Raw genomic sequence first — 26826 nt, forward strand, 5'->3', positions numbered from 1 at the left:
TTATACTTTAATCAACATTTCAAGTCAAATTTGCAATCATGTCTAAACATCATGTCTTGCTAGAGCATTCATGATTGTCTGATAAATGCCTTTTTTTAAAGGCTATTTTGCAATGATTCAATACTTTATTGTGGAAGTTGAATAGAAGACTGTAGCATAACTCCTCCCCACCTCCACAATAATTAAATAAAAATCACAAAATTAATTTGGATCAAGAACACCCTTCGGCCCACCTGATCCCATCCCTCCAGAATACACACCCTACTATAAAGTGAATTCACCGTATGCGAAATGTGGCAGCCAATTTCACACAGTAGCCCACAAACAGTCGTGGATTGAGTGACCAAATTAATCTGCTCTGCGTGCAGCTCGGTTTGCACTCAGTGATGTCCCTTCAAACAGCCACAAAGTCCTTTTGCGCTAATGAAATAGAGAAGAGGGACATTGGGCTTTATAAGGAGAAGTTTGGGCGTGAAGGTAAAGTAAATGGATATTTTGTGTTTGGGAGTACTTATTGTATGTATGTAACAATTTACAAGTGATACCTAGAACTGATGTTGAATAACTAAGTATTTAAAAAAAGGTGCACAGTACTTAATGACATTGAGAAAGTATCAAACATTTAATTTGAACTTTCTGGCATTATGTTGCCATCACTATTATTTATTGTGGAATTCCTCTATTCATCAAAAGTGGTAATGCTAAGGAATGGCAAATGTTTCCATCTTTTGCACACAGCTTCAATATCAGCATCAAGCAATCTTCCCCATTACTCCCTCGATGATATGTCTCATATGAACTTCTCCCTCAGAAGATTATGCCCCATTGTATCAGTATAAGATTTATATTTCCAATACCAGCCAACCTCACTACAGGCAGGAATTCAGGTTACCATGGGAATCAGGTTAAAATGATGTAAAGGCATTGTTCTGATATATTGTGTCAGACAGATTGTTGTTGGCTTTGTTGTTGTTTTAGACTCAGGGTCACCAATGATTATCCTCTTTTGGATCAGGAAAAACACTTGGCCTTTTCAAGTATGGTTCATTATTATTCCAGTCATTCTCTCAAAGTGCTGGACTTCTAGCCAGACCTCTTTTTTTCTGTACTTTCTGGCTAGCTTTGGCCCAGAAATGGTGTAATGATGATGCTAACCCTGTCCCTTTTTGTTTGAGAACCCCAAATTCCAATATCTGTTTTTCACCTTAAAATTCTTACATACACTTGGCAAAAGTGTTTGATTCTCAGCAATAAACTAGGCTAATGGAATTGTATAAAGGATAACACAGTTCATTTCAAAGGCTAAGTTAGAATACTCATTCAGTTAATTCTTTTTTTTTTAATTCTGTTAATATTTTGTCCTTTAGGGGAAATTAAGCGACTTGTGTGTTTCAATCTCTTTAACATTATCATCATTATGTCACACTTTTACCGGTATCAGTAGTTTCCCTTTTTTCCCCTCTTGAAGGCAGCAACTTGTGGAAGGATATAATTCCATGGGCACAAAGAACTTATCACTTGTCCAAAGAGCAAGTGGGCACTTGATGTGTATTAAGTGTAGATGATTAGTGCTAGCAAACTCCTTGACTGAAGGTTGGAGCCCAGCCCTGCCCTTGTCCATACGTGTGCTTTCCAGCTCGTATCACAATTGGGAGGCAACCCACTGCCTGGTGTGACTCTCCCAGTCCACCACTGCCTCCCACTTCCAAACACACACACTCCGTTTTTAGTTAGCAAAATTTGGGCTAAATATAGCATCCCACTGCCAACTGGGTTAAATCCAACACATTGTTGCTTTACAGCAATGTTGGAAAATTCCATACTTCAACCCACGAGGGTAATTTTTAGATTATATTTTTGATAAATTGACAGCAAAGCAACTGACCAGCTTGCATGTTATACTTGTGTAGTCCTTCACTGCTTCTTTCTCTTTGTGTTAAACTTCTGAGCTTTGCAGGTGTGTTATAATGATACGCTCTTCACCTACTTCCCAATGATCTAGAAATACTGTGTAGAGTTTATTCCTTTAAATAATGATTCTTGGCAAATGAAAGATAATTTAGTTGAGAGCTTTGCCAACTGGTGAGAAAATTTTATTTTTCTAAAATACAAGATTAAGTCAGCGTAGTCATTGGAGAAAAACAGCTGTAAGCTATGAATGTGTCAGTGGGGTAATCTTTGTGCGTCTTAACTTCATTTGAAATTATTTTTCTGTATTTTAAAGTGGGCATACAATAACAATATTCAAAAAGAGAAAATAGTTTTTCCTGGAGTCCATGCCAACAATCCTCGACCTTACCTTGGCATTCATTCTATAGCTGTTTGTGGGATCCAGTAGCTGTGTTTGCCTACAAAAACAGTCACTATACTTTACAGTAATTACTTATGAAGCACTTTGCTATGTTGGCATATGGTGGTAGACTCTTCCTTTATTGGGTCCAATATATATGTTTTGCATTAACAACAACAACTTGGATTTATATATTAAACAATATGCCTTATAATGTGATTTACAAACTTCCGCCTCAGTTTTATAAAACTTCCACTTTTGGTTCAGAGTACAATTCACAGAATGTTCCTCCTAGGACACTAAAGTCATTGTCGTCGATAATGCAAACTACACATATTCTGTAATAGGAATAGGCTTGATGATCAAAATGACATTTCCTTATTCCATCTTCTATTCTTGTGTTCTGAAAAACTGTCAAGAAGTATCCATCTAACATGTATTATTATGAACTATTGTTCCACTTTGTCTAGGTTTGCTGAGAATTACTTGTGGGCTCCATACATTTTGATGAATCAGGTTTAAAGTAGTTATTTCACCTAGGAGTTTGATCATCACAGCAGCTATTTCCAGTGGTTATACATATTAAAATTAGTTTTGAATAACCAATTTCTAACCATGAAGACCTGATTTTTTTCTTACAAAGATTTAGCTTTCAAGCCAACTTGACTGTAAAATATCTGTACTTACTAATGGAAGAATGGAAATTGGAATACTGCATTTTATTTTGGGTGAATAGTGTGCCAGTTACATTTTCCCACTAATGCTTTCTGCCTTGGGCATTACTAATGTGTAATGCAACAAACTACATGGACTACATCAATTCCAAAGTTAAATATCTCTCCTTCCACCTTAATATAACTTATTTGAATATATAAATTGTAATTTCAACAAAGTTGAATGCTTTAATGTGCTGTCAATTTGGTGAATGATCAATTTATGTAGGGCTCGGTTAACATGTTTTTTTAAAAGGAAGAAGTCTAATTTTGTGGTGGCTTCAATATAATGCTGCTGTGTTCTCCAACATCCATTGTTATCACTGGGAAAACTCGAGATGTTCAACTGATTGAAGATTGTGACTATAATCCATAGTTGCTTTCCAAAGGGAATTGGATAAGAAATTGAAAAGAAAAAAAATTGCACAGCTATGGAGTAAGAGCGGGGGAGTTAGACCAGTTGGAAAGCTCTTTTAAAGAGCAGGCACAGGCATGATGGGCTAAATGACCTCCTTCTATGCTGTTAGATTCTAGGGCAATGTGGTGAAAGGGAATTGCCTTGTTTTAGAAAATTCGAATTCTAGTAAGTTAGGTTCCATTTGAGTGAGAGCGGTAGATAAAAATATTACTTTAAAAAAGGGAAGGCTTTTGTTGTATTGAGTCTGGCTGCAATTGAGTGAGTTTATTGAATGTGAGGATATCAGGCTTCGTGCAATGAATACTCTTTTGATCAACCATTGACTGCTTTTTAGCACCAGTCAACTGCACATATCATTTTGGGTTGTGTCTATTGTCTGTCTGTCTACTTATGCAATATGTGCAGGTAAACGTTCCAGATCATGATACACACACACTCAACTTTAACATGGGGGGGGACTTTTTTTTAATGGACTTTATTTGCTGGATAATCATGCCCAGGTAGTGCTGTCCCAATCCCCATGTGTACACAATATGCGTTTCTGACTTGCTCAGCTGTGAAGGTTATGGTGAGACGTGGAAGAGAGAGAGGGGAAAAAAAGTTCAATATTTAGTTGCAACGTTGATCGCTGAGTCTGGGGGCTGAAATATTTTCCTTCACTCTTCCCCCGCCCCCCCCCCCCCCCCCCCCACCACCACCCAGCGTCTACCAGGAGAACACACAATGGTCAGTCTGTATAGGTCAATTAGACAAGTCATTCATTACATTTAGAAGCAATCTGGCGAGAGGTTATACAACCCTGAAATGTATAAAAGTTACGTTGATGAAGGCAGAGTTGCCCTTACTTAATGACACACATATATATATATATGTATATGCATATATGCACAACTGGTTTATGTCCATTTTGTAACCTTCAAAAAGGAAAGCTTTGGTTTGAGCTGCACACTGCAGATTTCTTTTGCACTCAAACTCGCTTCCCTGCTACCCAGGAGACAGTTACAGACTTGTCTCTAACGGTTTTATAGGGAAGGGGGGGGGGTTAATATATTTTTAAAATTATTTTTTAAAAAAAAGGAAAAAGTTTCCCATTTAGCAAAACAAGCGAAATAAAAGTGGAAGGTTTTTTTTCAAAAAGTCTGAACTAACGTAGACTCTTGGAGAGATTCAGAAGAAAGTGGTTTAGAGAGAGAGAGAGAGTGATAGTAACAGCAAACCATTGGACTGTCAGATGATTGCAAACTCGTTGCAACCATAGAAATCCAGTCGCAAATGTCGATTTTGAACGATTGCTTCAGTACATTTAATGTGTGTGTGGGTTTTTTTTCTTTAAAAGTTCCCATGGGGCGTTTTGTACCGTTTCTTTCATTCATTCTTTTTTTGGGTGGGAGACCTTTCATTTCTTTCTCTCTCTCTCTCTCTCTCTCTCGTTTTCCCTCCTGACTAATTCTCATTCACTTTTGGGTTTGATGATCAGAGTGTCAGAGCTGGCAGTGACTTTTATTTGAGGTGGGGGTGGTTAGTTCAGGTGCTATCTCTGTGTGTGTGTGTGAGTGTCTGTCTCCTGCCTGCCATTCCCTTCATTCCCAGAGAGCTCATGAGGATATTGGGAGATTTATGTTATTTTTTGGTGGGGAGGAGGTGGTGGAAGAAGGGAGGGAGGGAAGGAGTGGGTGGGTGGGTGTTGTGGGGGGGGGGGGGGGGGTTGGTGTAAAAGTTTTTCAGAGTAAGATGGTTGACTGCCATCCTCCAATTGCAGTTGGTGGAGCAGCTTTGCTCTGACTTGCCATTTGCTGCTGAACGATTCCAGTCCATCTCAGTAAGTTGTGATTTGCCAATGTCTGCTTCTTGTCAATTTCCTGCAATTCCCAACCAAAAATCCCCCCCCCCTCTCTCCCTCTGCCCCCACCCCCCCCCCCTCCTCCCCCCCTTACACACTCTCTCTCTCTCTCCCCCCCCTCCCTCTCCACCCCTCCCCTCCTCACCCCCTCCCCACACTGCCCACCCCTGGCTGTGGTGTTTGCGCAGACCTATGACGGTGACTGAGGGGTATCCAATGCTCTTTTGCATTTTGATAAAGCCCTAATATTTTCAGTCTGGAGGCTGAACACTGGGGAGGAAGGAAGGGAAGAAAGGACCGTGGGACCCGGACTGGGAAAGAAAGATTACACCGCACACTCACTTATGGCTGTATAGAAAAAAAACCCACCCTTTTTTGTTTGTTTGTTTGGGGGGGTGGGGGGGGGAAGTGCTGCTGTTGCTGCTGCTGCTGCAAAAAAAATAATAATATTAAAAGGGATTGAATTTAGATCTCATCCCCGAAGTCGCCCAGATTTTGTTCACAGTTGTGGGCACCGATCAGTGAAGATGGAAAGGTCGTCCACAAGGTGGAAAACGAAAAGGTGGCTCCTGGACTCCACTCTATCCATAATAACTTTTACTTTCTTTCTTCTTAACGCTTCAAGTGTCAGAGGAGGTAAGACCTGGTGGTGGTGATGGTGGTGGTGATGGGTGGTTTGTTGGGGGAGAGAGAAACTGTTGTTTGCAGTCAGTGTTACCACTGCTCTTTTTGTGTGTGTGTGTGTGTGTGTGTGAGTGTGTGTGTGTGTGGGGCAGTGTTCAATAAATAACCTTTTCCAAACTTTCTGCTGTGCTACTATTATGATTATTATTCCCCTCCCACCCTCCTTATTAGAAAGAGCCGAAGAGGTTCTTTTATTTTCTTTTAAAGTAGAAATGATCTTATGGCAACACTTGTGCAGTCTTGATATCAGAGTCGCTTCGCAGCTCTCGTCTTGTCTGTTGGGGTTTGAGTTGTTTTGATTGAATGAAACTGTTTCAATAACATTGAATACGGTTAAATGGATCAACCGAACACGATCCGCTTCATATCGAGGGGAAGTACAGTGGCAAATAGGTGAATCGCAGCTGTGGGGTGTGTGGGGGCAGTGTTACCACATCGTCGAACTATTGCAAGGAATAGGCAATGCATATAGTTCAAATATTTGCTCAAGTCGCTTTGGCTGTGGGACGTGGTCCGTAAGGTGTATGTGGATATATTCTGTCCGGGTGAAAACTCCAGCAGAGGTTTTTAGATCAAGAGCTTCAGACCCGTCACATCGATGGGTTAATTGCACGATAGCAGTTCTGCCAGAGAGGTGGTTGTCAGAAGAGGCGACATTTTAAATGACAGCCAAGTGAAATAAATTGTTGGTGGGCAAACTTTTGCATCTGAGACATTAGGACATCCATGTCGACACAGGCTGCTGTGTGCAATTCGAGCCCTGCTCCACTTGTTTCAAGCCAAAATCTAAATAAACCTTTATTGCAGGACAAAAACAAGGGAAATCAGCAAATGCTGCATTGCATTCGTACTGCCATTAAGAAACTCCTCATTTATAAGTTAGAATACAATTAGTTTCCACATTGGAGTTGTGTGCAGAGTCCAAATTGCACCGTGCTTGAGTGGAATTAACATAGTCTGAATAAACTAAGGGCAAAGCAGAAAAAAAAACGCTTTGTGATATAATTAATCATCGTTTGTTACAAGTGCAATTCAGGGGAGGGGGGGTGGGGGACAATTTAACGTCGGAAAAAAAGTATAGAAGAAATGTATAGGTTGGCATATAAATACCTCTCTCAGTTTATCCTGTATTTCATTTACATAAGGTACATTTTTATTGAAGTTTGCTTTTAACTGTATGGTGGTGGGGGTGGTGGTGGGGGGGAGTTTTGTACTTTGTCTCCAGCGCCCCCCTACGGTCACTCCATAGGATACAGCTGGAGGGGAGGGGGCGTGGGGGGCGCACTTGCTGAACTACCACCTGGGTTAGATCACCGGATCTCACCAGGACATTAATTTCCTTAAAGTACAACTTTCCATGTGTTCCAGCATGCAGATGAGGGGCATAGCAAATGCATGTGGTTTCCCTTAGCCAGAGAGGGGCATGAGTGCAGAGAGTAAAGAAGCTTATATCATTGTTGCTGATTTACAGGTAAAGTTTCTTTAGTAGGGTTAGAAAGCTTGAGAGTGGATCACCTTGACTCAGGTATTGATCTGTGAAAACTTTATTGAATGCTTCAATTTCATATTTGCTTTGAAATTATTTTCCTGGGCACTGGGAAGCAAACCAATTTGTGATTTTTAATGTTTGGCAATTAAAATATTCTTCGGATGGAAAATCTAGGAAAACAACAACCACGCCTGCCAAAGACACTGGATCTCAAACTGAATTGACTAAATGGCTAAAAGGACTGTGGGCTATTCTTAAACTGGAAAAAGACGAAGTCAGCTATGTACACGTAGTAAATGCCTTTGGGTTACAATGATGTTGTCTGTCTGTCTTGATTGGAAAGATGCCCAGTCACATTTTGTCCTGGTTATTTTTTTTGCCTACAGTAGCACGTTAGACGAGATATGAATCTTAATACAGCTGGATGGAGAGAGCCTTTAAAACGCATGATTTGCAAAGTGTTTTAAATGTTCTACTTTTGTTCCTTCGACAATAGCTGTGATTTGGTTTGTATGTCTGAGTGCTAATTTTACAATTTGCAGCCCTAGTAGTTAACTACAAATGTTCTTGTTTAACTGTGCATTTATTATTCAGAAGCTTCAAAGAGTGTCCAGCACCCTGGGTCCAGGGCCACATCAGGACAAGGCTAATTCTTTTTTTAACAAAAAATTGAACCACCTAAAGATCTATTAAATTGGTTTGAGGAAACTCTGAACTGGTTACCCTGAAGAATTCTGCAATATATTCACTATGCAAATCTCTAAAGCAAGATCTTCATTAAAGCAACACGATAATATGCAACAACAATCATTACTTCTGTGTGGCATGTGTACTCAAACGAAGTATTCGATAGATTTCCCTCACCCCGCCCCAAGAAATAAACCTCTTTCTCAATAAAACTGGAATAATCATTGACTTTCAATGCTTGGAGGGAGCTATATTCTGCACAGATTTGCATGTCCTTGAAAATAAATCAGTATTGGTTCTTCGATGCTTATTTTGTTCTGGGAAAGGTGAGGGAAATATTCTGATTTGTAGCATCTGATGTTGTAACTGAACACTTAGCTAATATTTTAAATTGGTGATTCTTGCATGTTAAAAATGGTAGATTGTGAATGTAAACTCATTGAGAAACAGAGTTGCTCAGCACTGGGCAAGTTGGATTTTGGACTAGTCTATTTTCACAGTTAAATATATCCAATGCTTGTTTAATTTAATATTTTTTAAAAACTGCTATAGGCCCCTAAAGCCTTGGAGCTCAGGTTTTATTCCTTAGGAGACTAATACTGCTTCCTGCAAGAGGTGAAATCCACCAGAGGTTACATTAAACAGAGACCTTTTGTATTTACCTTGGTGACATACAGTCAGGGTCCTTGTTTTTTTCTGTAGTGCATGTAGTTATGAGTTTTGTTAATGAATAGATAGTAAATTATTTTAGATTTTTGTTTAAAATATAGTTAGACATTTATGATCTCCAAAGGTTGTCATCCCCTTTAATATCTTAAATGAACCATCTGATCAGAGCATTGCTCTTTCAAGAGATTGCCTTGATGAATGGCAAATTCTTTTAATTGCAAGAATTCTATTGCAGAGCTAACAATGGACAAAATAACACTGGGAGTTTAGATTTCCCCTCTCCCACCAGTATTAAAAACTGAACAAAATACTGTACCATGCTTTGGGTATATCACTACTTTCTTATTTATAGTAACAGTAGAGCTTTTGAATGAATAGTGACTGTGTGTAAATTCAGTCATCGTTAATGGTTGTGCAATGCCCTGTCGTTGACTTAAATTTACTGAGATCCTTTCTGTAACTTCAAAAGTGGGAGAAATGAGAGAATATTAAGATTTTGACATTTAACAATAACATTTACCAGGCATAGAAAAAGTTAGACGCCGCAGATCTGTGCTATGCTCACACCTAACCTGTTAAGTGAGTCCTTTCTGAAAGCATGGACTGTGCTTCTGGTTTCTGAGGTAGTCTGAGTCCCATGGCTCAGCAGGTGATGTGGCAAAGCTCCTCCTGCTCATTAGTGCCTTCAGTTTCAGAGATTTTCCAATAAATGCATATTTTAAACCATATTAGGACGCCTGTGGAATGTATCAGCTGTGTCCTTTTTTTAAGCTTGTGCCAAGACTTGATTTGATTTCCAGTTTGGATTCTATTTACTTTTCTCTTGAAAATCTACTGAACCAGTTCACTTTTTTGATATTCATACCATTTGCAAAGTAAAAAAATCAAAAAGTGCAATTGATGAATAATCAATGAAAATAAGAATACAATTAATTAAAATTTAAAACTAGTTAGTGTTAGTGTTGCAGTACCATTTTTAATGTAAACCCTTCCCCGTTGCGTTTGGAATTGTTAATTTTATATTTCTTATCATTTTCCCCAGATTTCTATCAGTGCTGTTTGCCTGGGTTGTCAAAAAGGAGGAGTGAGTGGTGGATTCCTAAGTGCCTTAAATACTATAGCCTTAGTGTTCTATGCTTAGCCAGTAGAAGGTAGACTTGTGCAGGGAGTTGGCATCACTTCTTTCCCAATATGGAGACACTGCCCCAAACATCAGACAACCCATACCCAAAAGATGTCTGCTTGACGTAATAGCACTCTTAGAAAATTCTCTGCACATCGCTGGCACAACCAAATGTTTCCAGCTATTAAAATCTAACTCAGTCCTGGTAGCATTAACCTGTATGATAATGTGTGCATCGAAAGGCCTAAAAAAAATGATTTCCACATATTATTCATCGCCACAGAAGTGTTTGAGCAGTAAATGCTGCATGTTAAAGCTTATTATCATGCTGACGTGTTTACTGCTAAATTGAATCTATTGCGATTTGAGTACTTCAGCAGCCACAATATAACAATAATAAGGATGGGGAGATTGAGCACAAGAAGCCCTTTTATTTCCAGCTGTTAACATGTGGAATCATAATCCCTAGAACATTGCTGAATTCAGTATTTTCATTCTGCTATGCTCATGACCAATAGATCACAGAAAGACTTCCACTGAAAATTAATCTGTAAAATGGCCAGGAAACTTTTAATGAAATGATTTAGTGAGAAATTTGTGATAAATAGATTGCATTGCCAAAGTGCTTAAGGTCTACAAATGCCAATAGTTCTTTTCCTTAAGAATCAGAGGTTAGTTGACAGGGTAAAGATTTTTTTTGGTCAGCTGGGTGTTTGACATACGCAGAAATCCATCTCCATGCTTAAGAGTACCCAAACCAAGCTGAGATTTCTATGCATCCCACCTACACATGGAAATCCCAGAGACAGATTGTTGTAATGGAATATGCACTCTCTCCCTGGAGGGATAATAATAATAATAATAATCCTTGCATTTGATATAGCGCTTTTCACGTCGGGAGGACGTCCCAAAGCGCTTCACAGAACACACTGTAAAGTGAATTGACTGTATATTTGTGGGCGAACGCGGCAGCCAATTGCGCACAGCAATGTCCCACAAACAGTCGTAGATTGAAAATGACCAATTTAGTTATTGTTTTTAGTTTTGGAGGGATTATTATTAGACGTGTGGAGTAAGGAAACTTGCCCAAGGTTTCGCCCTGCCTGGAATTGAACTCAGGTCTCTCACTTGCAAAGCGATTGCTCTAACCACTGAGCTACAGGACTCCATGCATCCTGCTTACCTAATTCTGGAAAGTATTAGGCGCAGGTTGGCAAGAGCCAAGGTTTGGGAACCCCAAAGTGTCCATTGGGGTACTGCTGGACTTTAACTAGCTAAAACCACACAGCTTGTCATTGATATTGTCGTTTGGCAAGCTTTCCCGCTGCTTGTCCAACTAGGACTATCCTACTCATTAGGGCTTTGGCTTGTAGGAATAACAGGAATGAAGAATTCATAGCACACATTTTAGAAATGACTATCTGATCAGAAGTACAAATTGTTATTAAACATACTGAATATCAGATATAAGTAAGTCTGAGCTGTGGCTGGACTTGGATCAAATTGGGTGCATGTAGGTGTTGGTGCATGTGCGCTCGCTCACGTGGGTTTTCAGCATCTGTAGAAATGGAGTTTAAGACATGCCAAAGTGTTAATGCATCCAACATGCGTGCAATTGTTCCAACATGCAGGGATTGGATTGCAATCAGACTTCTGGCATCATATTTCAAACCATTGAAAGTGTAACAAATGCTTTATTCACACTATAGTATGTATAAATTGCAACTGAAAGTGCCATTGAAAATAAGACGAGGGATTGGGACAATATCTTCATTATCAACACAGCTTTGAAGTAAGACACAAATATTGGTGTTAATGGGCCTCATTTGTTTGTTCTAGGTGTGCTCAGAGCGAGAAGTTCAATGAGAAGCTTGGTTTATGACCATTTCAGCCCTTGCTGTGCTGAATATAGTTGCCATGAGTAGATACAGGAATTCAGTTTAAAGTCAAAAAAATAATTGACTTTGGGAGTCTGCAATTCTGGTCCTTCGTAGTCTAAATATCAAAGTCTCAATACACAAATCCAAAATGGCAACAGTTCTTACCTATCTACAGTAAATCCCCTGTGTTCTTTAATGTATGTTCAACCATTGTACAAGATTAAGTAGTAGATTAAGGAATAGGAGTTGTGCATTTGCTGAGGACCTTGGGTTATAATTATTTTGAATTTGTAGGATATTGAATGGATGTATCAATAACACAAGGTCTCTTGCCTCTACTATATTGTAAAGGATCAGATGACTATGTGACACTGTAAGATTGTGGATCATCCTATCCATTGACCATCAGACATTGGACACATCACTGCAATGAGGCCACATTTCTCCTCAGTTCAACTACTACCAGAGATTAAAACAAATCGCTTGACCATCTATAATAGTTTCACAGTGCACCAAAAACTGACGCTACCAATATATAAACAGGAAATGTATTTACTTTCTTAATTGATCATCAGCATCAAAGTAAAAATCTTCACTCTTTATTTGGGCCCAGTCGCAGATGTCAGCCATTTATGTGACACTCGGATGAAATCTGTAGACCTGTAAAATAGTGAGTTGATCATCAGGAACAGTTTATATTTAAAAAGGTGCAAGATCAACCTCAACCAAAAGAATTCAGATTGCTGTGAATTTGGGTAAACTGTCACTTTTATTTAGCCAGCTGGGTGTCTTGACACATGTGGAAACCAATCACCATGCTTAAGAGTATCCAAACTAGACTAAGAGTTCCACATGTGTATGTCACCTACACATCAAAATTTTTCTTATGCCAGGAATGTGTACTCTTTCTCTGGAGGAATGCATCCAGGTGACCTAATTCTGGAGAGTATCAGGCACAGATTGGCAAAAGCCAAGGCTTGGGACACCCCAGAGTTTACACTGGAATACTGTTGGGGTTTAACTAACTAAAATTGCATAGTTTGCCATTGACAGTGACAAACACTGTCAGACAAGTTTCCATTGCTTGTCCAGCTCGGACCCACCCCATTGGTTAGGACTTTGGCTTGCAGTGTCAGTAGGAGCTCATTGGGAAGAATCCCTACTTCCAGGGAATGGTTTGTCCCTGCTGTCCTTTCAATGAGCCTGACTGGCTGGTCTGTTGTCAGTCATGCCCTGTAGTACAGTGGATCAGTCTGGTTCAATAACTGGACTATTTGATTTGAAAACAATTTTTTTCTAAAAATTTGTATGGCGAATCTCTTGTTTGGTGTGGGTGAGGAAGGACTATGTGCCACTTTAACGTGATTGTATTGTATCGTGTGCAATAATGTAACAATGTTTGTGGATAATCCCATTCTAAATTGACAGTTATTCAAAAGAAATAATCATTTTGCATTCAAGTGATGCTGTTCAACTACTTTTTACAGTGGAATCAAAACCCCCATCATTTTCCCCAAAGTTATTACTTTTGGTACAAATATCATAGCTACAGTACTAAAGAGCAGCGATGAATCAACACCACAGTGTTCTTAATTGCAGCTATTCTTAATCTCAACTCCCTATTGCAGTCAATGGTATAACTGCCTATTAATTTTGCTAAAATGCTGACACTGTTCTAAAGTCACTTGACCCAAAGTGTGACCTTTGAATCTTCTCTCCCATTTAGTAAATCCCAGGGATCTAAATTCTATTGTTCAGACAGCTGATGTGTGATGAAGACATAGTACTGTATCATATGCATCATTACACATGATACAGAATAATCATGGTAAGGTAGCACATGGTAATCCCCCTCACCCAACACGCCCCAAATCCTGGACTGTCCAGCGCCTTGGGACGTCCTCCCGACGTGAAAGCCGCAATACAAATGTAATTTGTTGTTGTTATTTATTGTTGTTGGTAACAAAGTGATACAGTGAAACCCTGTCAAAGTCGGTCCCCATTATAGACTGGTTCGTTTACAATTTGGGCGCTCTATGGATTTGTGTTTTGTTGGATGTGAAGGCCGGACGGTTTCACAATGCTTTTATTAAAAAAAAGGGACTGAATCCTATGCCATCAGGCGTCTACCAAAATAATTTCCTGCATGATGCGCTTTCATGATTGGTGGTGTCACAATGTGGTAGCACTGATCATGTTCTATTACAAGGCTCTGAGCACTGCCAAAGAGGAATACACTTGAATACCTCTAACTATTTTGTAATTGAGCCTTAAATCCTAGTCTACTATTTCTAACATTAGTTGAGTACTTTTCTGTTCTTGACACTAGCTTAAGGTTATTATTTGCATTTTTTGCACGTAAAAGGATGTGGATTTTTGGGAAATTGGTATTTCAGAGAAAGAACTCAATGTACAGTCATAAAAGGTTTCAATGCCTGTTATTTTATAAGTTGTCTGAACAGCAAAAAATCTAAGGTAACTCTAATAAGATGTATTTTGTAAATTTCTATACAGAATTTGGGTAAGTGCACAAAAAGGTTTTACAGATTTAAAACGCAAGACAAGGGAGCGCTCCCAATAGATTGCTGTGTGAATATACATTGTGATGGGTTACCTTGTATAGCTTAGTATTCCAAGTTTAATTACTGGTCTGTGCTGAGTTGCTGATTACGGCCAAAGCAGCAACAGTTGCATTGCAGTTGATCTTGATCTCAGCATCCCAAGGATTAAGGAGGGAAGCTAATCAGTCAAGGTTTTTACTCCAGATCACTGTCTAATGATCCCTGATGGAAGGAGCATGTCTGTGGGAGTTGGGTGAGGACTGGGTCAGGTCCATGTGAAATTTGCTGTTTAGGCTCACATGTGAAATATGGTCAGTTTTGTGAAATTAAGGAGACAGTATTGTCAAGCAACTGTACATGAGCCATACTCTTGAAGCAGGTGGGAGAAAATTAGAAAATAAAAAAAATCACTGCTTTTCTTAGGTAATTTTTTTTTGTTTGTAAATATGTTAACATTTCTGAAGAGTGTTGGTAACTTCAGTATCTAAGGGAGGATCGTTCAGAGGAGCAGACTCTTTAACAGTATTGATAAAATAAAAGCAGGAAAGGTTGCGATAAAGAGGACGGAGACCAAAAGCAAACGAAGAATGATCAACCAGCCATTCTTGTATTTTGTTCAATGGACATGATATAAGCGCCTCTTTAGATGTTAGTGGACATTCATGACTTGGATGAACTTTGGTTTGGGATTTGCATACTGCCCCACATGTGCTGCCTTGTGGGAGGCAAAGATGCGAGTACTTGATTATGTTTTTTTTTAAAAAAGCAGTAATATAAAAACAAGAGGGTTACTTGCAAGGTTACTCATGGGGATGGGTCTTGTAGGACTCTAGTTGTGTGGTCTGAAAATCACAACTTTGTCTGCTCATTCCGGAAGAGAACTGTCCACTATTGGACACCACATGCTTTTTTTTTAAGAGAATGCTTAATTTCAACTACGTTTTCAAGATGTCTTACTTGATCTGCATTTATTTTTTTTCAGGCTAAAAATGCTGATCAGATTTTCAGCATTTTAGTTCTAATTAATGAGGGTGTACTTTGTTGTGACCATTAGATAGGCTGACCATATTTTGTAAAGCAAATCTGGGGACAAAAACAAATTAACTTGCTACAATCCCTGAGGCTGGTAATACTGGAGAAGCTTATTGGAATAATAGCTGCATTTCTCTGATCAGTGTATTCGTTTTAGAAGAGAGGCACATTTCTTTCCATTGGTTTGGGCTGTTTAAGGAAATGGTCAGAGGATGACAGATTATGTTTCGCCTAGTTCCTTGAAAAGAATAGAAATAACTGAGAAAAGAACTAAGCGATCCAAATTGCTGTCGTGGTAGGATCATGGTCTCTCAGTCTGAGGTTCCATTACATCCCAGGGACCTCTATGTATGTCAGAACGTCACCCATCAGGAATGCTCGTGTTTAAATGGCATAAAAATCCTAATTTTGTTCAGCTATATGTATTCCGAATGTCTGTCTGTGAGGACACTAGTGAGATTACTTGTGTCTCTGTAAACTAGGTTTTACTTCTAAATGTACTGTATGAAAGAATAGTAATAAATTACTTCAATGTCATGTGTCCTAATCAAAGTTTCATAAGCAATTAATTACATAGATGTAAAGAGGAAATAATGTGAAGTGTAATTTTCCAGTAACAGAGGTTATCCTTTGTTAATTTTAATTCATGTTAAATGCTTGTTTCATGTCAACATATGGTCCTCTCTTGTTGAAGTCTGTAGGAGATGTCTGTAGTTTATTCTAAATATGGTTATGTATAATGGAACTTCAAAGGGCTACAGATGTAAGCTTCTTCCTAGAAACTGCCAATATGGAAATTGTGGAGTCCTATGATATAGAAAAATATATTTGGAAGAAAGGCTTGTGAAAATTGATGCGATTGCACGGATATAATTTGCTTAGGTTATGGAAAATGAATGCTTCATGTCAGAGCAAGTATTCTCTGAAGAAGAGGAAATGCGCCCTACACTTTAGTATAGGGCTCGGCTGTCAATAATCTTTTTTGAAATTGCCTTGTTCTTTCTCCAAACAGCATGAAGCTCAGCTCAGTTTTCAATACTGCAAGGACATGTGCAACTGATAAAGATGCAAGTAATAACAGTTGCTTGAAATGCCAAAAACAGCAAATACAGTGAACAATACTTTATTCTTCTAACACCACTCAGGGTTTTAAAAAGCCAGTGCCTGGAGCTATTTTTTTCCCCTTGTTGCAGACTAGCGTGGGTGAAGTTGAGCCAATTGAGACTACAGCTGAAATTGTCATCGACTCCTGGAGTCCAATGGATGATTACTGCACTGGGTCTCTAATAATGTTGTCATCTATCAGACAAAGCATCGCTTCAATTCAAAATCTAATTTTAACTGCTCTCACTGACCCATATGCCTCGCATTATGAATAGTCATCCTCAGGTGCTTGGGGACACTGTACTTGGGTAGAAACTCAACCATTACTACCGTTGAGATTCTTGTCCCACTACAAAGGCAATAGTTATTTTATACTGGACACTTGAAAATATTTTCAAAATAAGTCTTGGGAAACAAATATAAATATTTAATTCACTAACAAAATGACAGTCTATGGTGAATCCTGTGACGTGCTTTGCAATTTGCTCCCAACGTGAAAAGTGTTATATCAAATGCAAGACATTTTATTATTTAATTCTGCTTTGTTTAAACCCTATTTTGCTTAAACAAAATAGTCTTGTACTTAGCATTGCAAATAAACAATCACATGAAATATCATTGGACTAATGACCATTAACATTACCACTTTAGATCTGTACTCTTATAAATTTCAGTCAACACAATAAAGGTCAGAAACTTAGTATTGTTGTGAGTGAGACAGGATATTTATTATGTTACTTTGTAGCTGTCATTCTCCAATCAGGTCTTCAATAACAGGACCTCAACAATTCACTGGAAACAATTTTACACAGTGGAATGTTTACCACAAATTGGTTGTCACATTGGCTCATAAGAGTGTTTTACTGAATGATGGATACCAAAAATATGAACTTCCTCATATTAGCATAAATAATTTTACAAGAGCACCAAGCACTTGATTTCTTCTGGGAAATCAAATTGCTGATGGCAGCATTGGCAAGGTGCATATTAGCGAAGGGTTTGGCTACTCTGCTTAAACTGTGCTTTCATGATAAATTAATTCAACAGCGGTCTAAACAGTTCTGATTTTTTTTGATTATTGGATACTGAATATTAAAATAACATTTTCTGATTATGTGTGAAAAATTTCCATAGTTCCAGTACTTATCTACAGGGTCTTCAGAAGGTACCTATTTTACTTTAATGCCAACTGAGTCATTTTCTCTGTTGAGCAGCTATTTTTGGTGAATTTCAGTATTGACTGACAATTTTGACTTCAAAATGGTTACTACCTTTTGGTCAGTTATCTTGGGGAAGGAATGGAGGAATGATGATACCTGTGGGACTATAATCCAACAAAAATCTGCATCTCTCGGGCACAAATAAAGGATAAGTTGGTCTTGAGGGGGAAAGGTGTGGTATGTGTTATAAAAATTATTGTCAGTGATACAATAGATACCACAATATAGTTTAAAATCCACTGTTTCTCGATTTAAAATCCACTGTTACTGTTTCAAAGAAAGAGCAGGGAGTTCTTCACAGTAAAATCCAAGAGGAGTATTGATTGTTGGCTAGCCTCTCTGGCTCATCCGCAACTAACACTATAGTTTGATGTGTTTAATGGAATTAAGAATCCCAGAATTTTGACGTGTGTCTGTGCATAATTTAGAATATTGATCTCGTTGGACAGCTCGATTATCTGTTGATGTCTATGAACCAGCCTGTTTCACTTGACTGATTTTGGTCTTTTACTTTGCTTTCATGTCTCAAAAGTTTTGACTCTTAACCTAAAATCTAGTATTGCAAGAAAGTGCTGCTTTGATTCATTTTCCAGAGGTTTTCACTTATGCATTACTAAAACAGCCTTAAGCTTTCAAAGTACAAAAAACATTCTTCCTGGAAGATATAATTAACACCTTTATTAAATATTAGCATTTTATTCAGAAAATATCATGAGTTAGTGCGATGCTACTTGGGTTGACAATATCTCATCTAGACTTTTATCTAAAACGTTTTTGGTAGTTCATTCAGTGAATACCAGAAGGTTCTGAGTTTGTTTCAATTCAGAGTGGATTACCTTTAACAGTTAACATTCTAAAGTTGATATAACAAGTAACTGGGGCTTGCCTGATACTAAACTGGCTTTCAAGAGACGTTTGCCAAAGGCTGATCCCATCTACTGGTTGAAGTGGAGTTTAAAAATTCAATGTTACTATTTCAAAGAAGAGCAGGGAGTTCTCCACAGTAAAATCCAAGTCACGTATTGATGGTTGGCCAGATTGTCTGGCTCATCAGCGAAACACGGAGATATAGACATGTTCCCAATCCTTGAAGCCAGTGCTTTGAAGGGCAAAGTGTAGATACGTTGAGCAAATATCTTGCTACGTGGATGCCATCTTACCTTAGCTTAAAGGTTTGTTCTTCAATGCAAATAATGGGTGAATTAAATCAACATTTTATATAAATGTCAAAATGCTGCTTCGACAAATTCAAAGGACTGTTGCCTTACCCAGTGAAAATATTCTTCCAGTTAGGAATATTCGTATGCAAGTTTGATCAATGACTCTTTTTCCTTCTTTGTCCACAGCTGAACCGGTTGATGTGCTCAAAGTATTAGACTTTCAAAATTCACCAGAAGGAGTTTCCAGAGCAAAAACCGGGTTCTGCAAGAACCGAAGAAACTCGCAAGATTCAGATATTGCCTACAAAATCACAAAGAGAGCACAACTTAGTGCCCCAACAAAGCAATTATATCCAGGTATGTCATCCAGTGATACAAATCTAGGTCTATATTATTCAGGACTTGCAGTATACTCAAACAGTATACAAAGTGAACTGGACTGACAAAGACCAGCATTAATAATTCCTCAATTACTACATATGTCTTAATCCAAACTCTTAAGTATTTGATGAAAGATTAAGTCACAATAGAACATTTTAACATGTTCTATTCTAAAGAGTAAAAATTAAAGGTGAAAAACTTTAGGAAAGAGGGAGAGATATTGACACCGAAAGAAAGCTAGATTGAACACATTCATAACATGAAATGCTGAAGTTTATATTTAGATAATAATACTAGCTAATTATTGTTTGGGAACTGTGTTGATAAACAAGCACAACTCTGGGCTTACTTGTTCATAAATGGTTTATAGAACGATTAAAAGGTAAAAACCAAAGCTAAGCAAGAAGTAAGTTAAAGAAAGTATTGAGAACTACTCAAGACTTCTCGATTTTATGCTTCAGTGATAATATACTGTTGTAAAATACTAAATAAACCTTTCACTGTATGACTTTTTAAAAAAAACATTGTTTGAAACAGCAGTTTAATTTTAAGTCCTTTAAAGAGTTCACGTGTCTTTGAAAAACGTGGTATGTGATTTTATCACATTGTGGTACGTTCCATTTCTGGAGCTCGTCTGGTCGATAATTTCTTCCATCCTCTCCCTTCCCCCCCGGCACACACACACACACACGCACACACTTTGGCTTTTGAGAAAAGCAATTTTAATAGTTGCTGCAGATATCAAGCCAGCATTTTCACAGATCTTGCATTTCTATACGACTTTGAAAAATATAAGTTTAATCACTCTTATCACTTTTTTTAAAAAAAGGAGTAGAAAACTCTTTTCTTGATGTTGCTAAAATGGATACACTTTGGCAACAATTTTACAAACTCAAATGGGCTAAGTGGCGCATTGGATTATGTTGTTTGATAAACATGCTTAACTTGTCCTGGGGCAGCAATGCACAGAATCTAGATAAAACTGGGAACCAGAATGAGGACAAAACATATCAAAAGAATCCAGTGAGTCAGTTGCAGGCTAGCCCCAAGCTACAAAATAAATTGGTGGTGGAATACTACAATTATGAGCAACAAAAATGTTTTGAATATTTTTTGCTGACGCCCTCAGCCAATATCCTTCTTGTAGCAATTGTTATGCTGTGATCTTTTGAAGCTCCTGGAAAACCAGATGCGATAGCCCTCTGTCAAAAATGACATTTGTTCAGGAAGAAGCTTTTACATAATTACATCTATGTAAAGATCCTTAGTTACAGGTTACAAATAATAAAATTAGCAAATGGAGCTTCCAGTAAGTGCATTGCTATTTTACTAAGGGTCAGGGGGCGGTAAGAAGTCGAAATCCCCTTTCTGTTACAGACGACAGCCTGATTTATGGTTTCTGTTAGATAAGCAGGGAAGTTCACAGCCACATTCTGTGCTGGTGGGTACTCTTAGCAGAAATGTGTGCCTGAAATTAGCTTTCCCCCTCTTTTGTGCCACCATTGGTGGCTGAGCTTTCAGTTACTATCTCTCCAACCTCTGCAATTTCCTGCTCTATCTCTCTGTCTCGCTTGCCTTTAAATCCCACCTTTAAACCTACCAATTTGTGCACTCCTATGGTTCTCTCCTTCACCTCCTAGCTCGGTGCATTATGATCTCTTGTGCCACTCCCGTCCTCCACCATGCAGTATAAAGCTGCTGATTTTCTGATACCTGGCAATTGACTTTGTGTGCAAATCTCCAAATAAAAGATGTGTTTTGAACTTCCTTTTCCTGCTCAGGCAATTTTCTCATCTCCTAAACACACTTTAAAAAAAAATTATTTGCCACCTTCTGAAATAGATCCAGAGCTAAATTTCCTTGGCGCCTCATTTCAGTGACCTTTCTTTGTTGCTCAAGCATTACATATAGCGCATCATTTAAACCCATTTCTCTGCCTATATTGTTCAGCTCCTTCATCTCAGAATTGGGTATCAAAAATGGAGTTTCCCAGTCTTATTGACTCAGTTACTCAATCGCTTAAGTCCTGGAACCATCAAGCGAGCTCTCAGCTGCACTTTAAACTTTAGCACTTAAATATAAGTGGATGCTCACTGGACTGCCATTCCATCTGTTGTTTGTATCAATTATAACCGTTGAAAGCATATATTTAGACGCTCACATTGGTTCATGAAGTTTATGAAGTCCTACAGATTGATTGATCTCTGGTCTTTTCTGATTTGGATGACCTCAATTGGGACAGCAATGCATTCATTAAAATATGTTGGTATCACTCTGACCTATGATTTGAGCCCACATCAAGACTTGAGCTCATAATACAGACTCCGACTTCCTAATGCAAAATTTATGGAGATGTTAAAATTGATGGTTTGGGATGGAGGTTAACTATCTCATGGTACTATTTCAAAGATGAGCAAGGATAATAATAATAATCCTTGCATTTGATATAGCGCTTTTTACGTCCGGAGGACGTCCCAAAGCGCTTCACAGAACACACTGTAAAGTAAATTGACTGTATATTTGTGGGCGAACGCGGCAGCCAATTGCGCACAGCAATGTCCCACAAACAGTCGTAGATTGAAAATGACCAATTTATTATTGGTTTTGGTTTTGGAGGGATTATTATTAGTCGTGTGGAGTAAGGAAACTTGCCCAAGGTTTCGCCCTGCCTGGAATTAAACTTGCAAAGCGAGTGCTCTAACCACTGAGCTACAGGACTCCAAAGATGGCTCCTCTCTGATATCAGTCCTCCTGAGAACACTGCTAAACACTAGGAATCATCGTCGTCTCAACCCTCTAATACCCCTGGGGGGGTAAAGTTCCACATGCCATTTCTGCATGAGCTTTCCAAAGAATGTTCTTGCATTGTCCTCATCAATAATAATCCCTCCACCAGACACCCCCCCCCAAAAAAAAATGGATCAGTCATTCATTTCATTGCTTGTAGGAAGTTGCTGAGTTCCCATGCATTTTTTAGCTCTTCTGACTCAAATTTAAAATCCTGCATAATTTTCATTATCCTCAATTAAAATCGCTTCTCAGTCTCCCACAAAGATAACAAAGAAGGTACAGCATGGAAACAGGCCACTTGGCTTAGCCAGTCCATACTGTTTATGCTCCACATAAGTCTTCACCCATTCCCATCTATTCCCCTCTTTCTTGTATGAAGATCTAGCTTCCTTTTGAATGCATCTATATCCTCTTGAATGCATTTCTGTCAGACAGAGAAGACCCAGGAAAGCCATGCCTTCCTCAAAACTTATATAGGCGCAGTGCAACATGAGTGCTCTGTCATTGTAGATTTAATTGCTGTCACCATAATGTCAATGGTTCAATACTAAGCTATGTTGAAGTGTTTATATGATTAAAATCGTTTAAGAAACAAATATGCTTTTTTTATTATGAGATTATTGGGGCCTCAATTTGGTCTTTTGGGCGAAGAGAATTGAGTTGGTACAAACTATCAAAACAGATTGTACAAGAACTTAAGACCATTCCGGTCTGAATAGAACCAAGCCAGCAAGTATTTGATGAGTTTTGCCTTGAAATAATCAATTCCAATGCAGTTATATTGTGACACTTAATGTTCTTTGTTTTCAGCTGGACAGTTCCCTGAAGACTTCTCTATCTTAGCTACTTTGAAACCTAAGAAAAATATCCAGGCTTTCCTGCTGTCCTTGTACAATGAGCAGGGTATCCAGCAATTGGGTATTGAGGTGGGAAGATCTCCTATATTTCTGTACGAGGATCAAAATGGCAAACCAACCCCGGAGGATTATCCAATATTCAGCCCAATCAACCTCGCTGATGGCAAGTAAGTGAACCCAGCCTTTTGCTCCTGAAATTACGCCGTTAATAGTTGGCCTGTGTAAACCGCACTCTTACTAATTCAACTGTTGATTCAACCCAATCTTTTGTTCAAAGAGTTTAGACTTCAACAGCATGGTCAGCAGCCTGATTGCATATAATATACAGTTAAACCTGTTAAAGCAACCATCTTTCTCAGCAAACTCCTGCTGTCAACAACCAGCCTAGAAGAGTCCTGAACAATTTTCCATAATAAACCACCTCTATTCAGCAACCAGTTACGACTTTTTTTTTTAAACCTGTTGGTGTACAGACACCCTTTTCAGCAGCCAATGAAAAGTGAATTTAAGTGGACTTACCTTTTGGTAATGCATTACCAATTTCTGTGTGTAGCCTCCCAGGACATTTACCAAAGACGCACTGTGCAGCCCACTTGATGCCCACAGCTTCCTGCGTCACCGGTGAGAAGGCATTGGTGAATGTGCTAGGAGTCTAGAGGGAGTCTACAGTGGGCTTATGGAAATTTTGTTGGGGTCTGGTCAATGACCCCTTACTCAGAGGCCACCCTTACATAAAGGACACTTTGATCCATTTTCCTTAAGTGGTTGCTGAAAACGACAATTGCACAAGTTTAACCTGTTGGGGTCAAAATGAATCCTTTTTAGGATGACTTAACATATGCTGTCTGTTCAGATTCATCTATCACTACCAAGGATTGTTGTTTCAGTTAATGAAAAATAAGAGACGTGTACCACTACTCAAACGGAATGATTTAGTGGCTTCGATTCAGTCGATGTTCTTTATGTGCCGAACGCAATGATCCAGACATAATGCAATCTAACAGTGTTATCGATACTCGTGGGTGACACTGTCTGCTTTTGCTCATGAAATTGAAGTTGAGGTACCGCATTGACAGTTCATTCTGTGCATATTGTTTATTTTGTTTAGTTCAACTTCTCATTTTACGTTGCCAGCATGATTACATTCTGAAGCTGCAAGGCACTTTAAAATAATAAAACTATTGTGTTTATGACTCAGATGAGCAGCATAATGGATTTCCACTGTAAATTGAAAGCCCTCTTTAATATACAGCAATTTAATCTTCTCAGCCACTTTTCTCACCCAATACTAACTCTGAACTCTCTTGCACTCAGCGTGTTATTGTTTTAAAATGTTAGATTTTTTTCATCCCTTTTTCAGGACATCATTGAGTTTCCTCAGGAAAACAATATAAATTGGGGTAATATCCAGCTGTGAAATCATTGCTGTTAGTTGGATTAAAAATCATTCAGTGGCAGTGGTGTTGCTATTGGCAGCCAGGTGTTTGTTGCATGCATGTCCTTTACTAAACCACTAAAATTGAACAAAGGCTCATGCTGCTCATAGAATCAAAAGTGATGTTTGTATCCAGCTGGTTGTGGCATTAGTATTTCCTGAAGATACTCATCAGTGAAACTGATCTAGTTGTGCAACCTTTTTTCTGTTGCTCAGTACTATATCAAGTGTTGTTGAGAGCATTGTATTATCCGAATGATGTCCTGGGCAATGTATTGCACAGTATGCAACTGTCCCCTCCAATGCCAAGATTGTATGCTAACACTGACTCTGCGGAAAGAGATACCATAGTGAGTCGATTGGTGGATCGCTTTTTGGGTGGTAATAATTTGTCAAAGATAATAAATTGATCACTCAATCCACGACCGTTTGTAGGACACTGCTGTGCGCATTTGGCTGCTGCGTTTTGCCCACAAAATATACAGTCAATTTACTTTACAGTATATTCTGTAAAGCGCTCTCAGATCTCAGGAAGATCTGATAGGGCACTATATCAAATGCAAGGATGATTATTATGTTATTATAGCAAGTTGAGTCTCATGAGGCAACCACTTTGATTTGTGATCAGTTTGTCTCAGTTGGTAGTGCACTCACCTTTGAGTTTGTGGGTTCAATCCCTCTTCAAACTTTGAAGAGTTCCATGTATTGGTTTCTTGTAAAGATTATGAGTGCTGCAAGAAAAGAGAGCAGAGAGCCCAATGAGGAGTAGTAGCAGGCAGGAGCTTATAAAATAACATAAAATGTCCTTTATGCACATTTGGAACATTGCCCCAAAACGTTTTTTATGGAAGTTACAAATATGTCTTCTAGTTTGCAGTGATTTCAGCAGGGAATTTGGGTTGAAAAATCAAATTGCGAACAGTGAAGCAATTTAATTGCTCTTGACTCTTTTCCATTGCCTTTTTACTCCTGACGACAATGACTCATCTGCTTCCATGAACGCTGACAGTCCTTTGGTACCTTGCCAAGTAGCTATTCTATACTATATTGGTTTTGATCGTAAGTGCAGACAAACTATTCAACTCTTGGGGTATGATAGCCAAGATTATTCTTTCCTTTGCTCAAAGTCAACATGCACACTTGCAGCATGATTTACTGAATTGCAAAAAGGACAAGAAAATGTAGTCAGTTTTTGTTCTCTTATAGCCCAGCGATGGGAAGTCAATCTTACACCCACTGACACTGCGATTGTTTGAAAAATACTTGACATTTCAGCTAAGAACACCATTTGATCTGAACCTGAGCCCAATGTATGAAAATAAGAGTGTGAATTTGTCAAATCATGATCCGTAGTCTAGTCTTGCGTCCCCCAAAATGAAAAGTCCTATATAAATGGAATTTGTTGTTGTTGTTGTTGAATGGGTGTAGTACAGTCAAAATGGTTCTAGGCATCATGACGTCCAGACTGTCTTTTGTGTAAATAAACCCACTTGAATGAACAGCTTTTAGACATTCCAGAACTGGTCATTTGGGAATCACACACAGAATGCTTCGCTGTGCTTAACTGGAACTGAGAACTCACAGAAGCAAAGGTTTTGGAGTGTGCAGTCTCTCCCTGGGAATATATTTCTAATTTATATATTCATTGAACATTGCTGGAACGTAAGCAACTGAACCCATACAGGTTATCCATTTGAGCCACTGATAATTCTCTTGGTATTTGTCCAGATAATAACATCCTACCATTTGGGATGTTGGTTTCAAAGGCTAGTAGGAGCCAAAGAGCAAGAATTCCAAATAGACATTTATTCTTCCAAGTCTTGCTAATCATGCAGATGGGTCAATCTTCAAAAGGAACCTGGAGTACTGTGGATCTGCCTGGCCTTAGCCCCTTCTGAATGTTGCCTACAAATGGATTGGGCTGAACTGTTCACATTCGGGTTTAGCTGACTTATGTTATGCATGTCTGGTTATATATTTCCTTGAAATTATCTTTAAAAGTTGACTCATTTCCTTTTCTTTTTAAAGCTGATTGTTTTTACAATGTGTTCAGGTTCTGAGAATCCCTCCCAGTGATTTGGAAACTGATATACTAAGCTGCAGAATAAAAACTTATACATTTCCCTGGCGAGCAGGAAATAAATAAAAAAGGAGAGATGAGATTAAAGCTCTCAATTATTGAAAATGGAGAGTATTTTTCTTCAATTAGAAGTTGAGTGAATATGATGGGCTGAATGACATTCTTCTGTGCTGTAAATTTCTATGGAACTGGAATTTAGTGTTATTTCACATGGTCTGAATAAATATGCTGGTTGTTGCCAAATTTTAAATATTAATGAATCATTTTAAATTATTTTGATTTGCAATTCCAAATCTTTTACGATATTTATCAGCAATTTCTTGTCTGTTTCTGCAGCTAGTAAGTGATTTTACAGGACTTTCCTATAATAGGTGCACTGAGCACCTACAGGTGCAAACTCTCCTTCTTCGTTT

At 38.6% G+C, this 26826-nt stretch overlaps 1 protein-coding gene across 2 annotated transcripts in view; it reads left to right on the forward strand.

Moving 5' to 3' along the window:
• The first annotated feature begins 5677 nt into the window (after positions 1–5677).
• The window catches only part of col11a1a (collagen, type XI, alpha 1a), a 144430-nt gene continuing 123281 nt past the window's right edge, over positions 5678–26826 (forward strand). For both annotated transcript variants that reach the window (XM_007887285.2, XM_007887286.2), the window contains exons 1-3: positions 5678–5897; positions 19057–19227; positions 22852–23065. In XM_007887285.2, coding sequence (XP_007885476.2) covers positions 5789–5897; positions 19057–19227; positions 22852–23065 — 494 coding nt within the window. In that variant the 5' untranslated portion in view covers positions 5678–5788. The remainder of the gene's footprint in view (positions 5898–19056; positions 19228–22851; positions 23066–26826) is intronic.

The sequence above is a fragment of the Callorhinchus milii genome, unplaced genomic scaffold, assembly GCF_018977255.1.
Source record: "Callorhinchus milii isolate IMCB2004 unplaced genomic scaffold, IMCB_Cmil_1.0 Scaffold5, whole genome shotgun sequence".
Lineage (NCBI taxonomy): Eukaryota > Metazoa > Chordata > Chondrichthyes > Chimaeriformes > Callorhinchidae > Callorhinchus > Callorhinchus milii.